Source organism: Tupaia chinensis, unplaced genomic scaffold (genome assembly GCF_000334495.1).
Source record: "Tupaia chinensis unplaced genomic scaffold, TupChi_1.0 Scaffold000187_1, whole genome shotgun sequence".
Taxonomy (NCBI): domain Eukaryota; kingdom Metazoa; phylum Chordata; class Mammalia; order Scandentia; family Tupaiidae; genus Tupaia; species Tupaia belangeri.
Window position 1 is genome coordinate 4,187,726 of NW_006159662.1, and position 23,087 is coordinate 4,210,812.

The following is a 23,087-nucleotide window of genomic DNA, read 5'->3' on the forward strand; positions in this document are numbered from 1 at the left end:
TTTTTTAAAATTTGACCAGAGAGAGACAGAGGGTGAGAGTGAGAGAGAGAGGAATTGAGAAAGCAAGCCACCAGGTCCAGGACTCGAACCCTGGTTGGCCATGTGGGAGTGTCCAGCACCTTGACCACCACGCCACCCGCTGGTCCCAAAAATAAATAAATCTTTAAAAAAAGTTAAAGAGAAATACATCTGTTTGGGTATACTACGTAAAAAACAATGTTTGGCTTTTAAATGTGTATGTAGATAATTTAAAGCTCTTTTTGTGAATCCGATGTTCATAATAGGACCTTTAATAAGAAAGAGGCAGATCAAACACTGACCCTGCAGTTCTGCCCTTCAAAAACAGAGTAAGTTCCAGATATTGTAGAATTAGGCCTCTATACTTAATTATAAAGATACACACATGCACACACACACACACATATATATATATATATATTTATTTATACATATATACACATGTGTATACATCTATATATTTATATATGAGTGAATAAATCTTTCTGGAAAATGGAGAAAAGTGTACTAGATAAGTAATTTTAAAAATATTGATTCTCCAAGCCAGAAGGTGGTATGGTGGTTGGAACGCTGGACTCCAACATGGCCAACCATAGTTTGAGTCTTGGATCTGGTGGCTTGCTTTCTCACTTTCTTTCTTTCTCTCTGGTCAAATTTAACAATAATAATAATTAAATTAGATTAAATAATTTTTAAAAAGTGGTTATTCTCTGGGTCAGCAGGTGGCTTGGTGGTTAAGGTGCTAGACTCTCACATGGCAGACAGACTGTGGTTCGAGTCCTAGACTCAGCAGCTTGAAATTCATGCCAGGTGTGTGTGCGCATGCCTATGTTCCCAAAATCCTGAGAGGAGAATGGGGAAGGGATTGCTGCTTGGCTATCCTTCCCGGACCATGATTTCCCACTTTGTTTTCTAGGTCTCCCTGTGGCAAGCACACTCATGCTGTGGCAAAACCTTTAAATAACAACAACAACAAAAGCTAAAAATTCCTCTTGAATATTTTCATATACACTTTTGTGTGTAATATTTTTATGATTTTAATTATAGTGAACATAAAAATTTTATTTTTCTTTCTTTTAGTTACCATAACCATTTTTAGTGTTTATGCATAAGCTTTGTAATTAATGATGTTTAAAAGATTAATTATGTAGATACATTATAACTGACCATTAAAGTTTTAACTTATTTTTGGCTATTGTAACGTAGAAAATCTCCCAAATCGAAGTGATTGGTTTAAGAGGTATACAAACCTTTTCCCTTGCATTTAAAAGTTATTCAACTCTTCCACCTCTTGTGAAGTTTATTTTTTTCTTATTGTAAATTAAACTCTAAGTATAGACAGAGAACCTAGGAAACACTCGTGATACATTACCCTTCTTTGTTGTTGTTGTTGTTGTTTTGGTGGGGGAGAGGTTTTTGCTATAGGACATGTGCGCTCTCTAGGAAGACAGAGAGAGACAGAAAGCGAGAAATCACCCCCCGGGGGGATGGCCACACCACAGTCTCTTTTCCTCCATTCTCCTCTCGGGATCTTGGGCACCTATGCGCACATACCCGGCATGAGTTTAAGCCACTGGGTCCGGGACTCAAAACAGGGTTGACTACATGGGAGTCCAGTGACATAGCCATTACACCAACTGCTGGTCCCACAGTGTGATTTTTTCAATACATGAATACAATGTGTAATGATTTATAAGTCAGAGTTGGGACCAGTAGTTGGCATAATGGCTATGTTGCTGGACTCCCATGTAGTCGACCGCGGTTCGCTTCCCAGACCTGGTGGCTTAAACTCACGCCGGGCGTGTGTGTGTGTGTGTGCATGCCCAAGATCCCAAGAGGAGAATGGAGGAGAAGGGATTGTGGTGTGGCCATCCTCCCCGGGGGGGGGGGGTGATTTCTCACTTTCTGTCTCTGTCTTTGTCTTTCTGGTGATTGCACGCCCCCTATAGCAAAAACCTCTCCAAAAAAAAGAGTAATTAGTATATTCATCGTCTCAACCATTTGTAGCATTATCTATAATAAGTTGTATTTTTTAAAAAATAAAATAGACCATGCAAAATTTTCATAAACATCTTTTTTTAAGAATCATTTTATTTCACTTTATTTATTTTTCAATTTGTCCAGAGAGGGACAGAGAGATGGAACGTGAGAAAATAAGCTATCAGGTCCAATACTCGAACTGTGGTTGGCCTTGTGAGAGTCCAGTGTCCTTAACAACCACACCACCTGCCAGCCCCCATAAACATCTTTTTAAAAAAAGTCATTTAATTTTATTTATTACGATTAATACTATTACTTTTAGATTTGCTATAGGCCATGCATGCTCACCAGAAAGAGAGAGAAAGTGAGAAAGCAAGTGCCAGGTCCAGGACTTGAGACAGTCAGCCATGTGGGAGTCCAGTACCTTAACTACTATGCCATCTGCTGCCCACCCCCCTATAAACATCTTTATAAAAGAAAATTATAAACATTTTTTAAAATCCATGGATACATTTCTAAGCATTTTATTTTATTTTAATTTAATTTAATTTAATTTTATTTTTTGATACTGGGCACATACACTTGCTGGAAGGATGGGGGTTGTGGGACATAGGAGAGGAAGGAAAGTGAGAAAGCATCCTGTCCAAGAGGAATGGCCATGTCACACTCCCTTCTCTTCTGTTCTCTCAGGGTGTTAGGCATGCATCCACACGTGCCCAGCTCAGACTGTGCAGTCAGCCATGTGGGATCTAGCAGCCTTCACCACCACACTACCAGCTGGCCCGTTTCTTGGCATTTTAAAATGGTTTATGGTAGTTCATGGTGGGCATTTAATTAATTTAACTAGTTCTTTATTATTGGCAATTTAGATTGTTCTAGTATTATAAACAGTGTTCTGATAAACATAGTATTTCTTTTTCTATTTTTCTATTTTTTTTTTTTTTACCAGTGTGTGTGTGTGTGCTCTCTGGACAAAGGGAGAGAGAGAGAAAGTGAGAAATCACCCACTTCCCCAAGGGGAATGGTCACACTATAGTACCTTCTTCATTTTTCTTTCTGGGCACAAATACCCTTACTTGGTACACGCTTGTTTTCAAGTGGTTGGGTCTGGGACTTAAGCTGCCCAGTTGGCCATGTGGGACCAGCTACTTTAACCACTATGCCATGGCTGGCCCTAAATATAATATTTCTGAGATTCATTTTATTAGATTTAGGCTATTTTAAAACACCTAAAAACTGATTCGTTTTCTAATACAGTTTTCATATAATGTTTTGTTTATACTCACTGAGCAGGAAAAAAGTTTTCTTCTGTATAATAGAAATGGAACTTAATATAAAAGAGATCTAATTTTGATTTTTCCAAATTTTTACAGAGCTGGCCTTTTTGAGACCCTTCCTTTAAGGGTCCTTAGAAGTCAGACTACATGATAACCTTTTAATTCTTTAATAAGTTGCATTATAGTTGAGTTTGACTGTCCCTCTTCTGTGTTTTGGGAGCATTGCCAGAAACAGAGTTAAAGAATACTAGGGCAGCAAGGAAGGACTTCAGGGCTGTCATGTGACCCAGCTTCCTCATTATTCAGGTTGGGATGATGGGAACCTTATGTTAAGTGTGTTCTGTCTTGTTACAGTGCTAAGCTATTGGTCGAACCTGCTCTAGAGTTCACATGTGTTGCTTCCAAGTTTATACTGGTGGTTTTATACTACACTGTGCAATTATGTACTACTAAAACTCATGGAATCCAAGGATTTTGCCCTTGTTCCAGAATCCAGTATTTTTGAAGATGGCCAGATTATCAAAAATTAAATCCAAATTAATGTGAACTTTTCAGACTCCTCTATATATGAATATACACTTAGTGTGTTATGCATCTTTTTAAGTTCGATAGTGACCCTGCATTTCATTATAATGGTAAGAAAGGAATTACGCATGGCCATGCACGTGCCAAAGTGTAGAAAATCTTAACATTTTCTAATATCCCTTCTTAAAGGGAAACATCTATGGAAAAGGAAATTAGATTTTAGTAGAAACCAAAAAGTTCATTCCAAAGTATTAAAATAAACTAAGCCAAATGTCTTCTAAAGATAGATGTTGTAGATTGTGTAAGTTCTTTCTAGTGCTATGAATCTCAGTAATGTTTCTCTTGTTTCATAATAGTAAGCCTTCAGTCCAGAGACCGAATAGGTACAGGAGGACAAGTTGTGGACTGCAGTCGTTTGTTTGATAATGATTTACCAGATGGGTAAGTTAACATCACTAACATCATTAGAGAAATATAGAGATATGATCCTTAAAATAATGAGAAATAAGTTGGTATTTATTGTATACTTAATTTTAGAAATTTGCCATGATCAATTCCAGAGTGTAGGATTTCCTTCTACTTGGAAAATTAGTGAAGGCTCTTGTCAAACAGGTTTATAAAAGTATGCTATGAATTAGATGCATTAAATTCGGTTAAGAGTTTTAACTTAGAGGGAACCAGCAGTTAGCATAATGGCTATGTCGCTGGACTCCCACGTAGTCGACTGCGGTTGGCGTCCTGGACCCGGTGGCTTAAAACTCACGCCGGGCGCATGTGCGTGCGTGCCCAAGATCCTGAGAGGAGAATGGAGGAGAAGGGATTGTGGCGTGACCATCCCCCCTGCGGGGTGATTTCTCACTTTCTGTCTCTCTGTCTCTCTCTGTCTGTCTTGCGAGCGCACGCACCCTATAGCGAAAACCTCTCCAAAAAAAAAAAAGAGAGTTTTAACTTGGAGACAAATGAAATTTCTTGACAAATATGGCTATTCTGTAAGTATTATCTAGTTAAAACTGTTTTGCTTGATTAACTTACTCAAATCAGATAATTGTTGAACTTGAAACATCTTACCATTGAGATGATAGAGTATTTGGGTAATAATAATTATACTAACATAGTAGCATTTATTGAACATGCATATATCAGATACTATTAAAAGCACTTTATATACCTTATGTCATTTAATTCTCAAAAGCAGTAGATAGCATATGATCTGGAATTGGGTTCCAGTCCTTACTCTTCTGTTTACTGACTCTGTGGCCTTAATTTAACTTCTGTAAACTTTAGTTTATGTTTGCTTATAAAAGAAGATAATTCATAATAGCACATATCCCATACATGTTGAGAGGATTAAATAAAATCATTCATGTAAAGCACAGTGTCTTGCATATATTAAGTGCTTATTAAATAATTAACTACCATTATTTCTACTGATTCTATCATTGTTACCCTCATTCATTTTGTTTATTTCTCCCATGAGCAAGAGAGACAGAGAACATTACCTCCAGCAGAGTCTTGACATTGCAATCCACCCCCCAGCCTCAGCCAGCCAGGGATCACGGGCACATATGTGGCTAGGGTACTCAGGGAGGTCTCTAGGGGCAAAGCCAGAACCTTCCCATGAGTGTCAGCTTCGCAGAGTCTTGGATTTTTCTGCTGGGCCACTGCCCCACACCTACTGATTAACTGGACAGGTTAAAAAAATTGTAGTTCAGAGAAGCTAAGTAACTTGCCTAAGCTCACATAGCAGTGGCAGAGCTGGGACACAAACTTAAGTCTTGGTTTTGAAATTCATGATCTTTATTCTTGTTTTCTTCATTCAATATTATTTCTGACACTGATTTTATTTTTAACTTTCAAAGTATTTTTTTCTTTTTTGGAGAGGTTTTTGCTATAGGGTGCGGTGCACTCGCCAGAAAGACAGAGAGAGACAGAGAGACAGAAAGCGAGAAATCACCCCACAGGGGGGATGGCCACGCCACAGTCCCTTCTCCTCTCTTCTCTTGGGATCTTGGGCATGCACGCACACGCGCCCAGCGTGAGTTTAAGCCACCAGGTCCGGGACGCAAACTGCAGTCGACTACGTGGGAGTCCAGTGACATAGCCATTACGCTAACTGCTGGTCCCAACTTTCAAAGTATTTTTAATTAACCATAATGAAGTACAATTTATATACAATAAATTCCACCATTTCAAGTATATAATTGGTTGAGTTGTTATTCACATTATTTTGACATGAAATTTTATATCCAAGCTATAGTATTTGGTTATTTTGTTTAAACTGCTACAAGTATTGTAATTAACTCTTCCTGTAGATCACTTTAACTTCTTCATATGTCTCTTAACTTACCGATGTGAGGTAAATTATGATATTTTTGAAGGGGTAGTTTAGCATGAAGTAACTAATGAGTACTTAAGAGAGTGTAGCAGTATGGGCTGGCTATGGGGAATGGTGGTTAAGGCAGCTGGAACCTATGTGACCGACTCTGCAGTTTGAGTCCTGGACCGGCGGCTTGAAAAACACACTGGGGGGACCAGCAGTTGGCATAATGGCTATGGCGTTGTACTCCCATGTAGTCGACTACAGTTCGAGTCCTGGACCTGGTGGCTTAAACTCACACCAGGCGTGTGTGCGTGCTTGCCCAAGATCCCAAGAGGAGAATGGAGGAGAAGGGATTGCAGCATGGCCATCCCCCCGGGGGGTGATTTCTCACTTTCTGTCTCTCTGTCTCTCTCTGTCTTTCTGGTGAGTGCACACGCCCTATAGCAAAATCCTCTCCAAAAAAAAAAAGAAAGAAAGAGAAGGAAAGAAAAACATACTGGGCACGTGTTTATGTGTGGCCTGAATCTTGAAAGGAGAAATGGAGGAAAAGGGATTGTGGTGTGCCTATCCTTCATGGAGGCTGCTTTCTGCTCTCCCTCTTATCTCTGGTGAGTGCATGTTCTCTCTACCAAAAAGAGATAAAGAGAACAGCACTATAAGGCTTACTGTTCTAAACTTGCCCTACATTATTATCATAATCAGAGAGTAGAAGAACCTAGCATCTCTTTATTTTCTGTTTTTAATGATGCCAGACCTCTGCCAGTATTCTGATGGAAATAACATTACCACATTCCTGTAGTCACTTGCCTTTTTTTCATTGTGTGAATCACAATAAAAAGTTGAGAGAGAGAGATTATTTAAAGCATTCTTGTTTTAAAAAATTAGTTTGGGTAGGCTAAATGCTTTTAAAAGCTTGTATATGCTTTTCTAGTGAAATTTAATTTTAAAATTTTGTGTGATTTCTGTTTTTAGACCACCTGGTTCCAATCCTTAATTTTATACATATATTCTTTTGCTTATTACCTTTATGATCATAATTAATTTTATGGTTACACTATTTTTAGTGTAGCCATTTTTTCATTAGTTTGTGGAAGTATAATTTCATTAAGGTCAGTTATTTATTTTTTTAATAAGGTCAGTTATTGAAAATTTAACATTATTCAAAAATTTTCAGAGGTTGGCTGATGTAAAATATTTGTTACATCTCAGCATAAATATTTTAGAGCCCTCAGAATTCCATAAGATACATTATGCAGTTTTAAAATAAGTTGAGGGGCCAGTAGATGGCATGGTGGTTAAGGCACTAGACTCCCACGTGGGTAACTGTGGTTCAAGTCCTGGACCTGGTGGTTTGCTTTCTTATTTTCTCTCTCTCTCTCTTTTTTTTTTCCTCTCTCTGTCTAGTGAGTGCACGAGGTCAACAGCAAATTTAAAAATAAATAAATTAATTAAATTAAATAAATAGTTTTTAAAAAGTTGAAAAATCTTACATTCTGTGAATCAATCTTTCAATCTGGTATTCTTGATTTGTAATAGCAGATGCCTTCCTGGCTTGGCTATTGCACTGAAAACATTCCTACTAATACCTAATCTCTCAATGTGTTATTTAAGCTGGGAAGAAAGGAGGACTGCCTCTGGAAGGATCCAGTATCTAAACCACATAACAAGAACTACACAGTGGGAACGCCCAACTCGGTAAGAACATCCAACTGTTTTCCCATTGTCTGTGCCATTCACCCTCACAAAGTCCCTTTCTGTTTACCTGTCAACTCATTTGGCGTTTTTTTCCTTGATTTATATTGTCTTAGATTGGTAGATTTTAGAACAGGCGTCATTGTTATTTTTAAAAGTAGTCTTCAAATGATAAATGATTGTATGACAGATCATCCTGTTATCATAGCTTGAGGGCCCATGATGGTACTCAGGTATTTATTGAATGAATTAAAGCAATAAGGGGAACAGGCGTTGTATTTCTGGAAATCTTATCTTTTGGGGATATAACTAAATATATGTATACAGAGTCTCCATTCTTCCAGTTACTGAAAGGAGCGATTATATCCTGCTGTGTCCAAGATCAAGATAACCAGATGATCTGGGCCCATATGGAAAGTGCCTAACTTAGAGTGGGAGTTGAGGAGACGGTAGAACTTGAAAAAAGCTCTGAAGGAGGGGGCGTCTCTGAACTACACCCTGAAGTATAGCAGATGGAATCCTTTTCTTTATGGAGCTTAACGTATAAAGGCATCAGATGCAAGATAACTTTTGGGAACTGCAAAGTGATGTTTTTTTAAGTAACTGAAAATGAATAGGATAGTGACTGAATTTCCTTTTAATTTTTGAAAGTAAGAACAAAGTTGATTTGCTATTTCTGCATGGCGTTTTTTGTTTGTTTTTGTGTTTTACCTTCTGAGCAGGACTGGCACCAGGCTTAGCATATTGGATACTTCTCATTAGCAGTATTTACTCTTATTTATTCAGGATTAAGAATCACAAAATTTTCTCAGTTATATTATGAGATCATATTGCTGTTTTAAAAAAATGCTAACTTGAGGGGACCAGCAGGTGGCATGATGATTAAGGCTCTGGACACTCTCACATGGCCAACCATAGTTCAAGTCCCAGACCTGGTGCCTTGCTTTCTTACTTTCCTTCTTTCTCTCTCTGGTCAAATTAAAATAAATGAATAAATAAATAAATATATATTTTGAATTGCTTACTTGAGAGTTGCATTTCCAGTACTAAACTGCCAGGGGTTTTTAAATTGAATTTGAAGGATCTATTTTTATTGTATCTGAGCATAAATTCATGTGTACCTGTGTCAGTGTTAAGTGAAGTCTGTTTCCTTCCATCTTATTCAGCTGATAAAAATCATCCTTTATTTTTAGAAATATGAAGAGTGGAATGTTTTTATAAAAGTTAGTTTACAAGTGAACTTTTGATTATCCTTTCATTTTGGAAGGACTTAAAACAGAAAAAATATCAGAGATAATTGCTGTGTTGAGAAATTAAGACAATATACTGTCAAATGGCTGGGTGACTTTAGATTGGGAAGTTGGAAGGACCTCTGAGGAGGCAGTGGTAAGTGAAGGACCTAGGGAGAACAGGAAACAAGAGTATTCCGTGGACAGAAAAGCTGCTGCCCTCAAGGAGTCACGGTGGAATGACCTTGGCAATTCAGGGAACAGGAAGCACATCAATGTGGAGAAGTAGGGTGGGAAACTCTGGTGAGAAGTGAGGTCTCAGAGGGAGACTGTACATATGGATTTTATATAAAATGTAACTAAAATCCTTATAAAATCATTTAAATACATAATTGCAGATATGCATATCGCTTAAGTTTCTTGTGCTTGAAGACTTTGGGCTTGCTTTCACTCAGTTTTTCAAATGATTTATATTAAATATTCTACTTTCCGATATGATAAATGATTGTGACTATAGTGTTAAACCTTATCTAGAGAGCTCTACTTTTGATATCTAAATTACTGTTTTCCATGTTACTTTTTAACAGGCCGGCATCTGAATATTCTAGTCCTGGGAGACCTCTTAGCTGCCTTGTCGATGAGAACACTCCAATTAGTGGGACAAATGGCGCAACATGTGGACAGTCTTCAGATCCCAGGCTGGCAGAGCGGAGAGTCAGGTCACAACGGCATAGAAATTACATGAGCAGGACACATTTACATACTCCTCCAGACCTACCAGAAGGCTATGGTATGACGACTAGCAGAGGAAAATCACAGTGTGGTATACTTATTTCAGCTTGTTAAGAAAGTCAGTAAAATGGGGACTAGCAGATGGCGTAATGTCTGCATCGCAGGACTCCCATGTAGTCGACCACGGTTTGAGTCTCAGATCCCGTGGCTTAAACTCACACCAGGCACATGTGCGTGCGTGCCCAAGATCCCAAGAGGAGAATGAAGGGGAAGGGATTGTGGCATGGCCACCCCCCCCCCGGGGGGTGATTTCTTGATTTCTGTCTCTCTGTCTCTCCGTGTCTTTCTGTTGAACGCACACGCCCTATAGCAAAAACCTCTCCCCCTACCAAAAAAAAAGAAGTTCAAAAAATGAACTTTAAGAGAAAAGTTATCGAGGCTGGCAAGTGGTGTGGTGGTTAGGGGTGCTGGAATCCCTCATGGCAGACTGTGGTTCAAGTCCTGGACCTAGTGGCTTGCTTTCTCTTTCTCTCACTGTCACTCTCGCTCTCACTCTTTCTCTTGCTTTGTTCCTCTCTGGTCAAATTAAAATAAATAAATAAGTGGCCGGCAGGTAGTGTGGTGGTTAAGGGCACTGAACTCCCACATGGCCGACTGCAGTTTGAGTCCCAGACCTGGCAGCTTGCTTTCTCACTTTCTCTCTCACTCTCTCCCTCCCTCCCTCCCTCCGTCTCTGGTCAAATTAAAATAAATAAATAAAGTTAGATAAAATAATTAAAAAAAAAGTTAAATAAAAATAATTCTTAAAGGGAACCAGCAGTTAGCATAATGGCTATGTCGCTGGATTCCCACGTAGTCGACCGCAGTTCGTGTCCTGGACCCGGTGACTTAAAACTCACGCCGGGCGCGTGTGCATGCGTGCCCAAGATCCCGAGAGGAGAATGGAGGAGAAGGGATTGCGGCGTGACCATCCCCCCTGGGGGGTGATTTCTCGCTTTCTGTCTCCATGTCTCTCTCTGTCTGTCTGGCGAGCACACGCGCCCTACAGTGAAAATCTCTCAAAAAAAAAAAATCTTAAAGAATTTAAAAAAAAGAATAAAGTTATTAATGTCTTTAGGGATTCTGCATAAAAATAAAAGTAAATGTAAGACCTAACTTTGAGGCCAGCTGGTGGTGTGGTGGTTAAGGTAACTGGATTCCACATGGCCAACTTCCTGGTTTGAGTTTCAGACCCAGGAGCTTGAACAACATGTTGGGCATATATGTGTGTGTGCCTGAAATACAAGAGGAGAAGAGATTGTGGTGTAGGGACAGTGGATGGTTTAACGGTTATGTAGCTGGACTCCCATGTAGTTTACCACGGTTCAAGTCTTATACCGAGCAGCTTAAAACTCATTCCAGGCGCATGCGTTTGCATGTCCAAAATCCTGGGAGGAGAATAAAGGGGAAGGGATTACAGCATGGCTACCCCCCCAACCCCCCCGAGGGGTGATTTCTTACTTTCTGTCTGTCTCTCCGGCGAGCGCACACACTCTGTAGCAAAAATCTCTCTTAAAAAACAAAAGATTGTGATGTGGCCATCCCTCTGGGACGTTCATTTTTCACTTTCCTCTCTCTCTGTCTCTCTTGTGAATATACCTGCACTAATAGCAAAACAAAAAAATCTCTTCCAACTATGAAAAGTCATTGAAGTGGTAGACTACTCTAACTAACAGTTTGACCTTGGACTAGTCTAACATCAGTCATTTGATGTCAGTCATTTGATGTCAGCTGTTGTACTCTTTAGTAATAAAACAAGATAAATACCTTATCATAGAGATATTGTAGGAATATATGCAACAGTGTGAGACTGCTTTGAGAATAGGTACTAATTGTAATGTTTGTATTATCTATAGTTCATGATTATCTGAGTAAATGAATCATTATAAATTATTTAGTCATTTTTGTATTTGTATAAAATGATTATAATCTTACACAGTTTCTTAGACTTGTAGACTTTTACGTGGAAGATGACATGAACCCACTATTTGAATACAGAATTTTCTAAATTAATCACAACTTGTGAACACTCATGAGTGAACCCGGTTGACCTCTGCTTGCTAAAGCTAACCTGCTTTATTTACGTGCCCTAACACCTCCTGTAGATATACTGTTCTGGGCTGATCGCGACACCTAGTGACCGACATTGGGAATCGCCTCATCTAAGTTGTATTTATTTTTATTGTAGAATATTTTAAAAGCTGTAAGATGCATGATTCTAGTTTTATTTTAAAATGTAGTTTAGCCCTTTAATTAGAAATTGTTTTTCTTTGAACTGCTTTGAACAGCTTTATTTTTATAGCATGATGATGAGAGTGTGAGGTTTGGGAGACAAACCAAGCTTCCTTTGGCTTTGCTGCATAACACAGAGCACTTTGTTTAATCTCTCGGGGCCTTGATCTTATCTGCTATACAGTGAGGAGAATAATAGTACCAGTTGTGTAGGTTTTTTGTAAGACATAAATGCTGTAATCTTATGTAAAGTCCTGACATGATGCCTGGCATAGAAGGCACTTAGAAATTTTAGCCTTTATTTAGCCTTAGAATAAAGTATCTACTGCTGTTTCTCTACAATGGAGATTGTAAGGCCAGGTGTTTGGAGTGGGATTGCATATACTTTTTACAACATCTGTGTGATTGGAATTTTTAAAAATTTTATACAACCAAAATATGGGAATAGGGACCAGCAGATGGTGTAATGGTTACGTCACTGGGCTCCCATGTAGTTGGTTGCAGTTCAAGTCCTGGACCCAGAGGCTTAAAACTCAACGCCAGGCACATGTGCGTGCATGCCCAAAATCCTGAGAGAAGGGATTGTGGCATGGCCATCTCACCTGGGAGTGATTTCTTACTTTCTGTCTCTGTCTCTGTCTGTCTCTCCAGCAAGTGCACACACCCTATGGCAAAATCTCTCTTAAAAAAAAAAAAAAGGAATAAAGTAAATATACCAAGGTTGAAATTACTGCAACTGTCATCTGTAACCTATTTTAAATGTTTTAATGTTTATGATTATTTCAAGTTTCAATTTATTGACTTCATAATAATTTTATAAGTACACTAAACTTATATTAGTAAATATTAGCAGTTTTATTGTTTTACATATTTATATATTTCTCATCAGATCTTGTTTAAAGAAAACTGATCTGTTGCTTAAAAAAGAACAAAACTGAAAAAACACCTTTGAAGAAGCCCTTTTACAGATTCTCTTTGCCCTGGCTTTCCCACTGTCTTCCCCAAGGGCTTTGAGTTCATTCGCTCTTTGCTTTTCTCTTCTCCAGTGTACACCTTGCTCTTTTGTCCTCTTCTTTCTAACTTGGAAAAAAGTTAGAAAGACTAACTTGCACCTTACACCCCACCTGTTTTGCTTCTGTTTAAGGCCAAAGACAAAAGATCATTTCCTTCCTTTTCGTTTTGTTTAATTATTGGTATTACAGCCATCTTGCTTTCTATTTTCCTTTGCAATATGTTTTGTAGTTGAGCTACATTATAAGTTTAATTCGCTTTTGGATAGCTGATCTGTGACCCTCATCACCATTTATAAGATTTTTTCTAGGAGCTAGAGCAAGTGATTTGTAAAGCCAATGTTTTTTGGTAATGAAATGCACTGTTTGGGAATTTTCTGTCCTAGTGTATCATCCTAGTATATTTAGCTTTCTTTTTTGATTTGAACATTCCAAATAGGCTTTTCTTATTAGTGTTTCTTAATTTTACAGAACAGAGGACAACGCAGCAAGGTCAGGTGTATTTTTTGCATACTCAGACTGGCGTGAGCACATGGCATGATCCAAGAGTGCCCAGGTAGGAACGCATCTAAGTACTTTTGGTTTCATTGACTATTCTTTTTATCTAGGTAGGGTTTGTTTGTTCGTTTTTCATGTTTAACTTCTACAAACAGTATATTCTGAAAGTCTAGCTCTTTCTAATAGTCATTTCAGTTTTCGACATTTAGTAGCAAGTCCTAGCTCTTTCTCTGTAGTCCCACCCCACTTCTCCCTAAACTGGTCCCCAACCCTTTTCCCTTTGCCCCCTTTAAAAAGGTAGTACAAAAACGTCTTTCAGGAGTTCAAAAATTGACTATAGGGAAAACATACAAAACATATGTTACCCTTTTAAAAAGTTGGCAGATTGGAGCAGGGTTCCATGACAAAATTTATAATGGACATAAGAATGCAGGTAAATAAAAGAAAGAGACTATAGGATAGTGCATCATAGCAGAGTAAAAATAAGGACAATTTAATACATATTTAGGGGAAAAAAGTAGTAGAACTATCATATGTATACAACATAAAGTAATGTTCTATGTTTAAGAAGATAAATTTGGATATATCCTTGATTGTTGAATGCATGCCTTAAAAAACATTTTGTAGGGCCAGCAGGTGGCGTGGGGGTTAAGGCACTGGGATCCTACATGGCCAGCTATGCAGTTCAAGTCCTGAATCCAGTGGCTTGAAAAATCACACCAGGCATGTGTGTGTGCATGCCCAAAATCCCAAGAGGATACTGGAGGAAAAGAGATTGGGACATGACCTTCCTCCTGTGTCTGTGTGGGGTGATTTCTCATTTTCCCTCTCTGGCAAGTGCATGCCCCTTATAGCAAAAACTAAAAAACAAAAAATTTAAAAAACCCATCTGTAACCCACAAAGATATACATCAATTATATGTATACCAGAAATTATAATTACAATAAAAAAGGAACAATTATAACACAAAACAGAGAACTGTCAACTAATCTCCTGTAAGAGCAAAAATGTAAAAAAAACTTTAGTAAAGCAATACCAGCTCGAAAAGAAAGGGATTGATATTTTTATTTCTGGTTAAGCTTTTTTTTTGAAAATTAATCTTATGAATGTTAATGTGTTACTTTAATAAAGTTTCATTTTAATGTATTAATAGCAAAGAAACCTAATTCAATTCAGTTCACTTTTAAAATAATCGTGCACTTGAACAGTAGGCATTGCATATGTGAACCAAAATGTCAGTTCTCTTAACTTTAATAAATGGAATGACCCCCAAATCAGTTTAGTAATTTAACATAATTTTTGTTACATTTTAGTATCAAATGATGAGTTTGTCAAACATTGCTTGTCTATTTTGAGTTATTTTCTAATAAACATATGCAAAGTACCAAACAGTCCAGTTGAGGCTACAAAACAGCTTGAATTTCTAAGTTAAATTATAAATATGTTTTTTATATGTACATGTATCTTTGTAAGATGAGGATGTTTTATATGTTAAGCACAATACCCTCTGTCTTCCAAACCCTCTTCCCTCCAAAACAAAAAAACCTTAGAAGATCAAGAGATCTTTTTCCATGGCTTGATTCTGTATTTGAATAAAAAACAGATATGACTAACTGATCTTGGGTTGCCTTTGATATTCTCTATAAATAAAAGTATTGTAATGAAAAGTTTTACTTTATTATAGAATTTAATTAGAATCCTTTGAGGGTAGCAACCAAGGAAATGTGCTATCATTGATTATTGTATCAAGGTTGCCATTTCTGTGTCTTGACAATAGAAGTTGTTAGTATTTAAAAAATAGTGGGGAAGAATTTTATTTATTTGTTTATTTATTTTTTGGAGAGATTTTTGTTATAGGGCATGTGTACTCACCAGAGAGACAGGGAGATACAGAAAGACAGGGAGAAACAGAGACAGAAAGTGAGAAATCGCCTCCCCAAAGGGCATGGCCATACCGCAGTCCCTTCTCCTCCATTCTCCTCTTGGGATATTGGGCATGCACACACATGCCCCTGGTGTGAGTTTAAGCCACTGTGTCCGGGACTTGAGTCATGGTTGACTATGGGGGAATCCAGCAATGTAACCATTATGCCATCTGCTGATCCCAGTGGGGAAAATTTGAAAAAAATTTTGCCGGAGTGTGCATGTGCTTGCTAGAGAGAGGCAGAGAGGGAGAGAGAGAAAGCACCGCTCAATGGGAAATGGTCACATTGCAATCCTCGCTCCTTCACCATTACCTCCTTTCTGGATTTTGGGCATGCACGCACATGCACCCAGTGTATTTCTCAAGCTGCTGGGTCCAGGAGTTGAACCTCGGGGTTGTCCATGAGGGATCTGGCTGCCTTCACCACCAGGCCAAGGAGCCAGCCCATGTGGAGGAAATTTTACATTTGTTTTATTAAGCTCACTGAATAAAATCCAAGGGCCTAACTTTTAAGAATCAGGATTTCACTATATATAAATTAATGAAAAGAAGTTTTTGGATTCTGTCTGTCAGATTAAAAGTCAATAATAAGCTTTTCTTTAAAATGATAAAAAAAAAATCAGGCCTAGCAGATGGCATAATGATTACATTGCTGGACTCCCACAGGGTCAGCCATGGTTCAAGTCCTAAACCTGGTGGCTTAAAACTCATGCCAGTCGCATGTATGTGAGTGCTCAGGATCCTGAGAGGAGAATAGAAGAAAAGGGATTGCAGTGTGGGCATATACTCGGGGTGGGGTGGGAGGGTGATTTCTCGCTTTCTGTCTCTCTGGCGAGCACATGTGCTCTTAAAAAATTATCAAAAGTTATTAGTAGAAAAAGTATAGAAGAAAAATGAGTTTTAAAAAACTAAATAGTCTTAAAAAGCGAGAAAGTTGATCTTAAAGTTATCTGTTGAAAGAATAGAATATAAGCTGGTAACAGAAATTGAAATTGAGTTAAATTTCAGTACTGCTGTTTATGATCTTATTCCTAAGAAGAAAATGACAGTTTTTTATTAATGAGTAAGGGCCTTTTATAAGGGTTTAAAAATATTTCATGTTGAATATTGACTCCTGGTTTGAATTAATGACAAATAATGCTCTGGATTACTTTTCTTTTTCTTAGTCTCTTTGTCATTAATTGTCTTAAAAATTTATATCATCCCTTTTGTTTTGGAGGACTTTTACGTGGAGAATGTTTTAGCAAAGCAGACTATAAACTTTTAGAGTTTATTAAAATATTACTATTCAAAGCATTTACAAAATTATGTAAATCATACTTTAAAACAAACTGTATTTAGAGATATCCAGTATACTTAGATTTATCTGAGAAGTCCCATGTTATGCTCTGTATTTTTCTTTAAAACAGTTATTAATGCTTTATATTTCTTATTTTGCATTCTGACTGTAGTTTTGAAATAGAGATCTGTATTACTTTTTCTTTAAAGAATTATTTTAATTTTATTCATTCACTTATTTTAATTTGACCAGAGAGAGACAAACAGAGAGGGAAAGTGAGAAAGCAAGCCACCAGGTCTAGGACTCGAACTTTGGCTGGCCATATAGAAGTGTTCAGCACCCTATCCACCATTCCATCTGCTGGCCCCAGATCTGTATTCCTTTTTATGGCTATATAACATTCCATTTTTCTTTACTGAGTTCCCAAGTGGGCATAAACATTGTTTTTAGTTTTTCTGTTCTTTTGAGTTCTTCTATATATTGCTGTGGATTTGTAACATTCTCAGGACAGTGACAGAATCAAATTCTGCATTATATCAATGGATTTGCTCATTCTTTGATTTCAATAATTGTTTTTGTTTTCTAAAAGTTTCATTAAAAAAAAAAAAAATCCAACCTACCTGAGCTGGTCCCATAGCCTGCTGGCTAAAGGAAAGCCAGATCTGCCATTAAGAGTCCGAGAGTCGGAGCTGTTCTCTCCTTTTGGCCTTTGACAGTTCTTGGGGATCTCATTTGGGGGATCTATTGACTTTGTCATGGTAGCTTGCCTTTCTGAAGAAGTGTTTGGTGATTTTCATGAGTTTATTATTTGATCTTGATCTTAATAAATTGCAGTTCCTTGGAGTGGGAATTTTGAAAGTTTTCCTGGAATCACTTCATCTCCCCTTTTTTTTCCTTTCATTTTTAGAGAGATTTTTGCTATAGGGTGCGTGCACTCACTGGAAAGAAGGGAGAGTCAGAAAGCGAGAAATATATCCCCCACAGGGGGGATGGCCATGCCACAATCCCTCTTCCTCCATTCTCCTCTTGGGATCTTGGGCACATACACACGTACCCAGCATGAGTTTCAAGCTGCCGGGTCCGGGACCAGAATTGCAGTTGACTGTGTGAGTCCAGTGATGTAACCATTACACCATCTGTTGGTCCCTTCATCCCCTCTTTGAGTTCTCAGCTTATGGAGGAAGTTCCAGGTTTCCTTTCCCAGCCTTGCTGTTGGCCTACCCCTCTCCCCACCTGCCACTCAGGTGTCAGCTCTAGCTCAATTCACTTTTCAGTTTTTGAATTTGAAGAGGATTCTTAAAAGTTCCCTTTGCTCTTTTGAGACTAGCAGTGTCTCGGATAGTTGGTTTCCCAAGCTTTAGTCGTCCTTTTAGCAAGAGAGTCTCTTGGAGCACCTGCAGGCGTAGGTCAGAGCCATTGATTGAACAAATCCAGGAGTGCCTGTGTGTGCTCATTAGTATGTTTCACTGTGACTCAGAAGAGGTTATTTCAGAAAAACTGTTTTTCTAGTTGGACTTTTTTGTTTTAGAATTTTTTATTTAACTTTATTTATTTTTATTTTTAAAAATTTGACCAGAGAGAGACACAGAGGGAGGGAAGGTGAAGCTACCAGGTCTGGGACTTGAACCATGGTCGACCTTGTGGGAGTCCAGTGCCCCTAGCCACCATGCCACCTGCCAATCCCTCTAGTTTAACTTTTTAAATGTGACTCTAAAAAGAAACCTTTTTATTTTTAGAATTACTTAATTTAATTTATTTATTTTAATTTGACCAGAGAGGGACAGAGTGAGTGAGAGAGGGAAAGTTAGAAACAAGCCACCAGATCTGGGACTTGAACTGCCATTGGCCATGTGGGAATCCAGTACCCTTAACCACCATCCCACTTGCTGGCCTCCCGATTTTTTTTTTTTTTTTTTAGAGATATTTTTGCTATAGGGCATGTACTCTCACCATAGAGACAGAAAGTGAGAAATCACTCCATGGGGGGATGTCCACACCTCAGTTCCTTCTCGTTCATTCTCCTTTCAGGATCTTGGGCAAGTACACACATGTGCCCAGCATGAGTTTTAAGCCTCCTAGTCCAGGACTTGAACTGTAGTCACCTATATGGGAATCCAGTGACATAACCATCATGCCATCTGCTGGTCTCTTATTATTATTATTATTTTTTTTTTTTAGAGAGAGGTTTTTCTATAGGGCACAAGCACTCTCCAGAGAGAGAGAGACAGAAAGTGAGAAATCACTCCCCAGGGGGATGGCCACACTGCAGTTCCTTCTCCTATATTCTCCTCTCAGGATTTTGGGCATGTACATGACCCTGGCATGAGTTTCAAGCTCCCAGGTCTGGCACTCAAATCATGGTCGACTACATGGGTGGGTGTCCAGTGACATAACCATTATGTCATCTGCTGGTCCCTTAAAACATGATTTTGAGGGACCATCAGATGGCATAATGGTTACCTCAGTTCAAGTCTCAGACCCAGCAGTTTAAAACATGCCAGGTGTGTGTGCTTGTGTGCCCAAGATCCTGAGAGAATGGAAGAGAAGGATTGCAGTGGACCATCTCCCGGGGGAGTGATTTCTAGCTTTCTGTCTCTCTCTCTTTGTCTCTATGGCTAGTGAACACACACTATAACAAAAATCTCTCTCTAAAAAGAACAAAGAAAAAACTCTAAAAATAAAAAAATGTGATTTTGATTAAATTTGGCCCTATCTATAATGTTACAGTTTAAATTTATATTAGATGTGTTGCTTTTCTTTTTGTTTTTGAATGAAAAGATGACCACAAAAGGTAACAGTTTCCCTGTTTGGATGCTTGAGTGTGCTTGTAGTGTTATTTCTTCACCCAGAGGCCCAGTGTTCCTTCAAGGCTGGAAATGGCCTGAGCATATCGTACGCCCTGACACACAGCCTCATGGGTCGCTGACGGCAGTGCCTTCAGTCTCCTGGCAGAGGATAGCAGCAACTTCAACAGTTGGAAATTTCACCCTGGAAGATTTTGTTCTCACAGTGTAGACGATAAACAGTTTGTAGTCCAGTTCATTATTAAAGTCCAACTCAGCAACAACTAGATGGAAAATAATGCCCAGTGGGGAGGGACTAGGAGCTCCCATGCCCATCCTGGGCATGCTAACCAATCAGTACCTCAGTGTGCTCACCAGTCTGGAAGCTCCTTATGCCGTTCCTTTCTTTTTTCTTTAAAGAGTCGTTTATTTCATTTTATTTATTAGTACTATCATTTTTTATTTGTTGTATGACACTTGTGCTCAGCAGAGAGAGAGACAGAGAGAGAAAGTGAGAAAGCAAGCTGCCAGGTTCATGACCGTGGTCGGCCACATGGGAGTCTAGCACCCTAACCACCACACCACCTACTGACCTCTTATCTCATTCTTAAAAGTGCTATAAATCCTTGTCTAAATTTAGTAGCATTTTAAGCATGTGTAGTGACAATCGTCTTTGTGGTTCATTAAACGTCATTTAGTTTTTTTATTCCAGCAATAGTAAGCCTAGAACATTCTTTGTAGGTATCTTAAGCAAGTTCTTAATTTTATAGATTTCAAAATTAAAAATGGAGTAATTATTCTTTAAAAAGTGTGCTATGGTGGGACCAGTAGATGAGGTAGGGGTTATCTTGCTGAACTCTAACATGACCAACCACACTTCGAGTTCTGGACCCGGTGACTTGAAAATCACTCCAGGCATGTGTGCGTGCGTGTTCAGGATCCTGGGAGGAGAGTAGAGGAGAAGGGATTGTGGCATCCCCCTGGGAGGTGATTTCTCACTTTCTCTCTCACTGTCTCTGTCTCTCTGGCAAGCAGGCACAGCTTAAGGGAAAAACCTTTAAAAATAATAATAATCATGGAATGGACATTTATTTACACAAACTTTATAGTAAAGAAAGAAAGAATCATACAGAAATTCAGAAAATATTCATTTTTTTCTTACAAACAACTATTAAAGTATAGCTTATGTTGGCACATATTGTGATTGCTTTTATATAATTTAAAATCGATTACATTGAAGCCCAGGAACACACTTACTAGAAATGTAGGTTATATGGTAAGGTTTTCTGAACCACATACAGATTGGGTTTTGAATACGTGTGTTTGTTAAGCTGTTGGGAATTAAAGATTCCAACTGAGCATCTCAAGTTTCTGAAACAATACATTTCCTAAGACTTCATGGAATTGTTCTGTGTCATTTACACTTGCTTGGCTCAGCAGGCCCAGCAATGAGGTATTTTTTATTTTATGTTTGTTTTTACAGAGATCTTAGCAACATCAATTGTGAAGAGCTTGGTCCATTGCCTCCTGGATGGGAGATTCGTAATACAGCAACAGGCAGAGTTTATTTCGTTGACCATAACAACAGAACAACACAGTTTACAGATCCTCGACTCTCTGCTAACTTGCATTTAGTTTTAAAGTAAGTCTTTGAAGCCATACATTATAAAATATGAATTTGAATAAGAAGACACTGATAAAAGCTTTTTATGATAAAAAGTCTGCTGTTTTCAATTATACTTTACTTTTTTGAGCAAAATTTTATGTAAGAGTATGACAAGTTTTACTAATACAAGTATTTTAATCCCACTGTGCTGAAGTAAGACCTGCCCTGAAATGTTAGGAGAAGTGTGTGTATCAAAGGTATTCAGTCAGGTGGGTGTTTTACAGAGGCAGTGACTTGACAGAAGTCAGGGCTGGCAGTCTGGTTGTGGGTTGCTGTCACGACACAGTGAACGCTGAATAATCACGAACACGTCAACAGCACCTGTCTCAACAGAGTCTTCACACTGCAGTTCACCCCTAGCCTCAGCCAGCGCATGCCCAACACGTACAGAGACCCCCGGGTGTGAACCTGGGGTTTCCCAGGTGGCTCCAGCATCGTGAAGCATTGCATTATCACTGCCACCATGCTGGACCAAATCAGGACTTCTTCAGTATGTAAAAGGAGTTCGGAATCTTGTCTGGGAGCTGTCACATACATTGGGTCATTGGAAAAGTCACGACTTATTTTTGCATAGAAAATGGAAAAATTCATCATGACTTCCAATGACCCAATATGTAGTTACCTCATTTTTCGGATATAATATGGTATCTATTGCTTTTCCCTCTTTGGAATTCCTGTTTTTAATACGATGGCGTATGTACACACATGCAAGAGGGAGCCTCTCCTCGACAGGGTCTCGTCGTACAGTGATTCCCTTTCCCCAGGCCTCCAGCTCCTCAGGATATTGGGTGCACACAGGCCCACCCAGTGTGTTCTCAGGCCAACCCAGGATCCAAACCTGCAGTTGCCATGTGCTGGGCGCTGCTTAACTGCCGTGGCACAGTAGCTAGGTCTTTTTTTTTTTTTAAACCAAAAAAGGTTATTAGGGTATATTATTGTAACGATTATAACAACATATATTGTGTGCTTATTGTGCTCTGAGTGCTGGTTGTCCTCATGGCATCTGCATTGCAATCCCACGTTACTTTCTTCTCACCAGTAAGAAAAATAGAGCCTTAAACAGTTAAGTCACTTGTGCAGAGGTGCATAAAAATTATTAGAGCTGGGATTTGAATCCAGCCAAGCTGACTATAGAGGTGTTATTTTTTCCCGTCTGGTTTTTTTAATTAATTTATTTTTAATTTTTTTTTTATATGTTTCTCATTTACTTGCATATTTCTGGACTCAGTATTGTGTTTTACTTATGTATTTTTTTTTCTGGTTGTTTGTTTTTTATTTTATTTTATTTTTGCTAGAGGGCACATGTGCTTGACAGAAAAGGAGAGGGAGAAGATAGAGCACCCCATGGGGAATGGTTATGCCATAATCCCTTCTCCTCCATCTCTCCTTGCTTTGGGGATTTTGGGCACACACATACATGTGCCTGGTATGTTTCTCAAGCTGCCAGGTCTGGGACACAAACTGAGAGATTGACTATGTGGGACGGCTGCCTCATCCCCACAAAAGCTGGCCTATTTTTCTTTACTTGCCAGAAAGTACACGTGCTTGCCAGAGAAAGAGAGACACCACCAGTTGGGTACGGTCATACCACAGTCCCTTTACCTCCATTTCCCCATCCTGTCAGGATTTGGTATGCACGCACACACACACACATGCCCAGCATGTTTTTTAAGCCAGCAGTTCAGGACTCAAACCACAGTCAGCCATGTGGGAACTGTCTTTCTTAACCACTGCATTACAAGGCTAGCCCCTTTTCCTTCCTGTTTTGATTGCTTTAATACCAATTATTTATTTGTTTTCCTTTGCTTATGAAGACTGTATTTTTTAAAGAATTATTTCTTTAATTTTTTTTTATTGTCATCATTATTTTTTTTTTTAATTT

At 38.6% G+C, this 23,087-nt stretch overlaps 1 protein-coding gene across 2 annotated transcripts in view; it reads left to right on the forward strand.

Moving 5' to 3' along the window:
* Positions 1 to 23,087, forward strand: part of SMURF2 (SMAD specific E3 ubiquitin protein ligase 2) — a gene marked incomplete at its 5' end in the record, with an annotated part of 60,801 nt that overhangs the window by 15,164 nt on the left and 22,550 nt on the right. For both annotated transcript variants that reach the window (XM_014587175.2, XM_027771168.1), the window contains 5 exon segments: positions 4,157 to 4,241; positions 7,732 to 7,815; positions 9,629 to 9,831; positions 13,526 to 13,610; positions 21,023 to 21,181. In XM_014587175.2, coding sequence (XP_014442661.1) covers positions 4,157 to 4,241; positions 7,732 to 7,815; positions 9,629 to 9,831; positions 13,526 to 13,610; positions 21,023 to 21,181 — 616 coding nt within the window.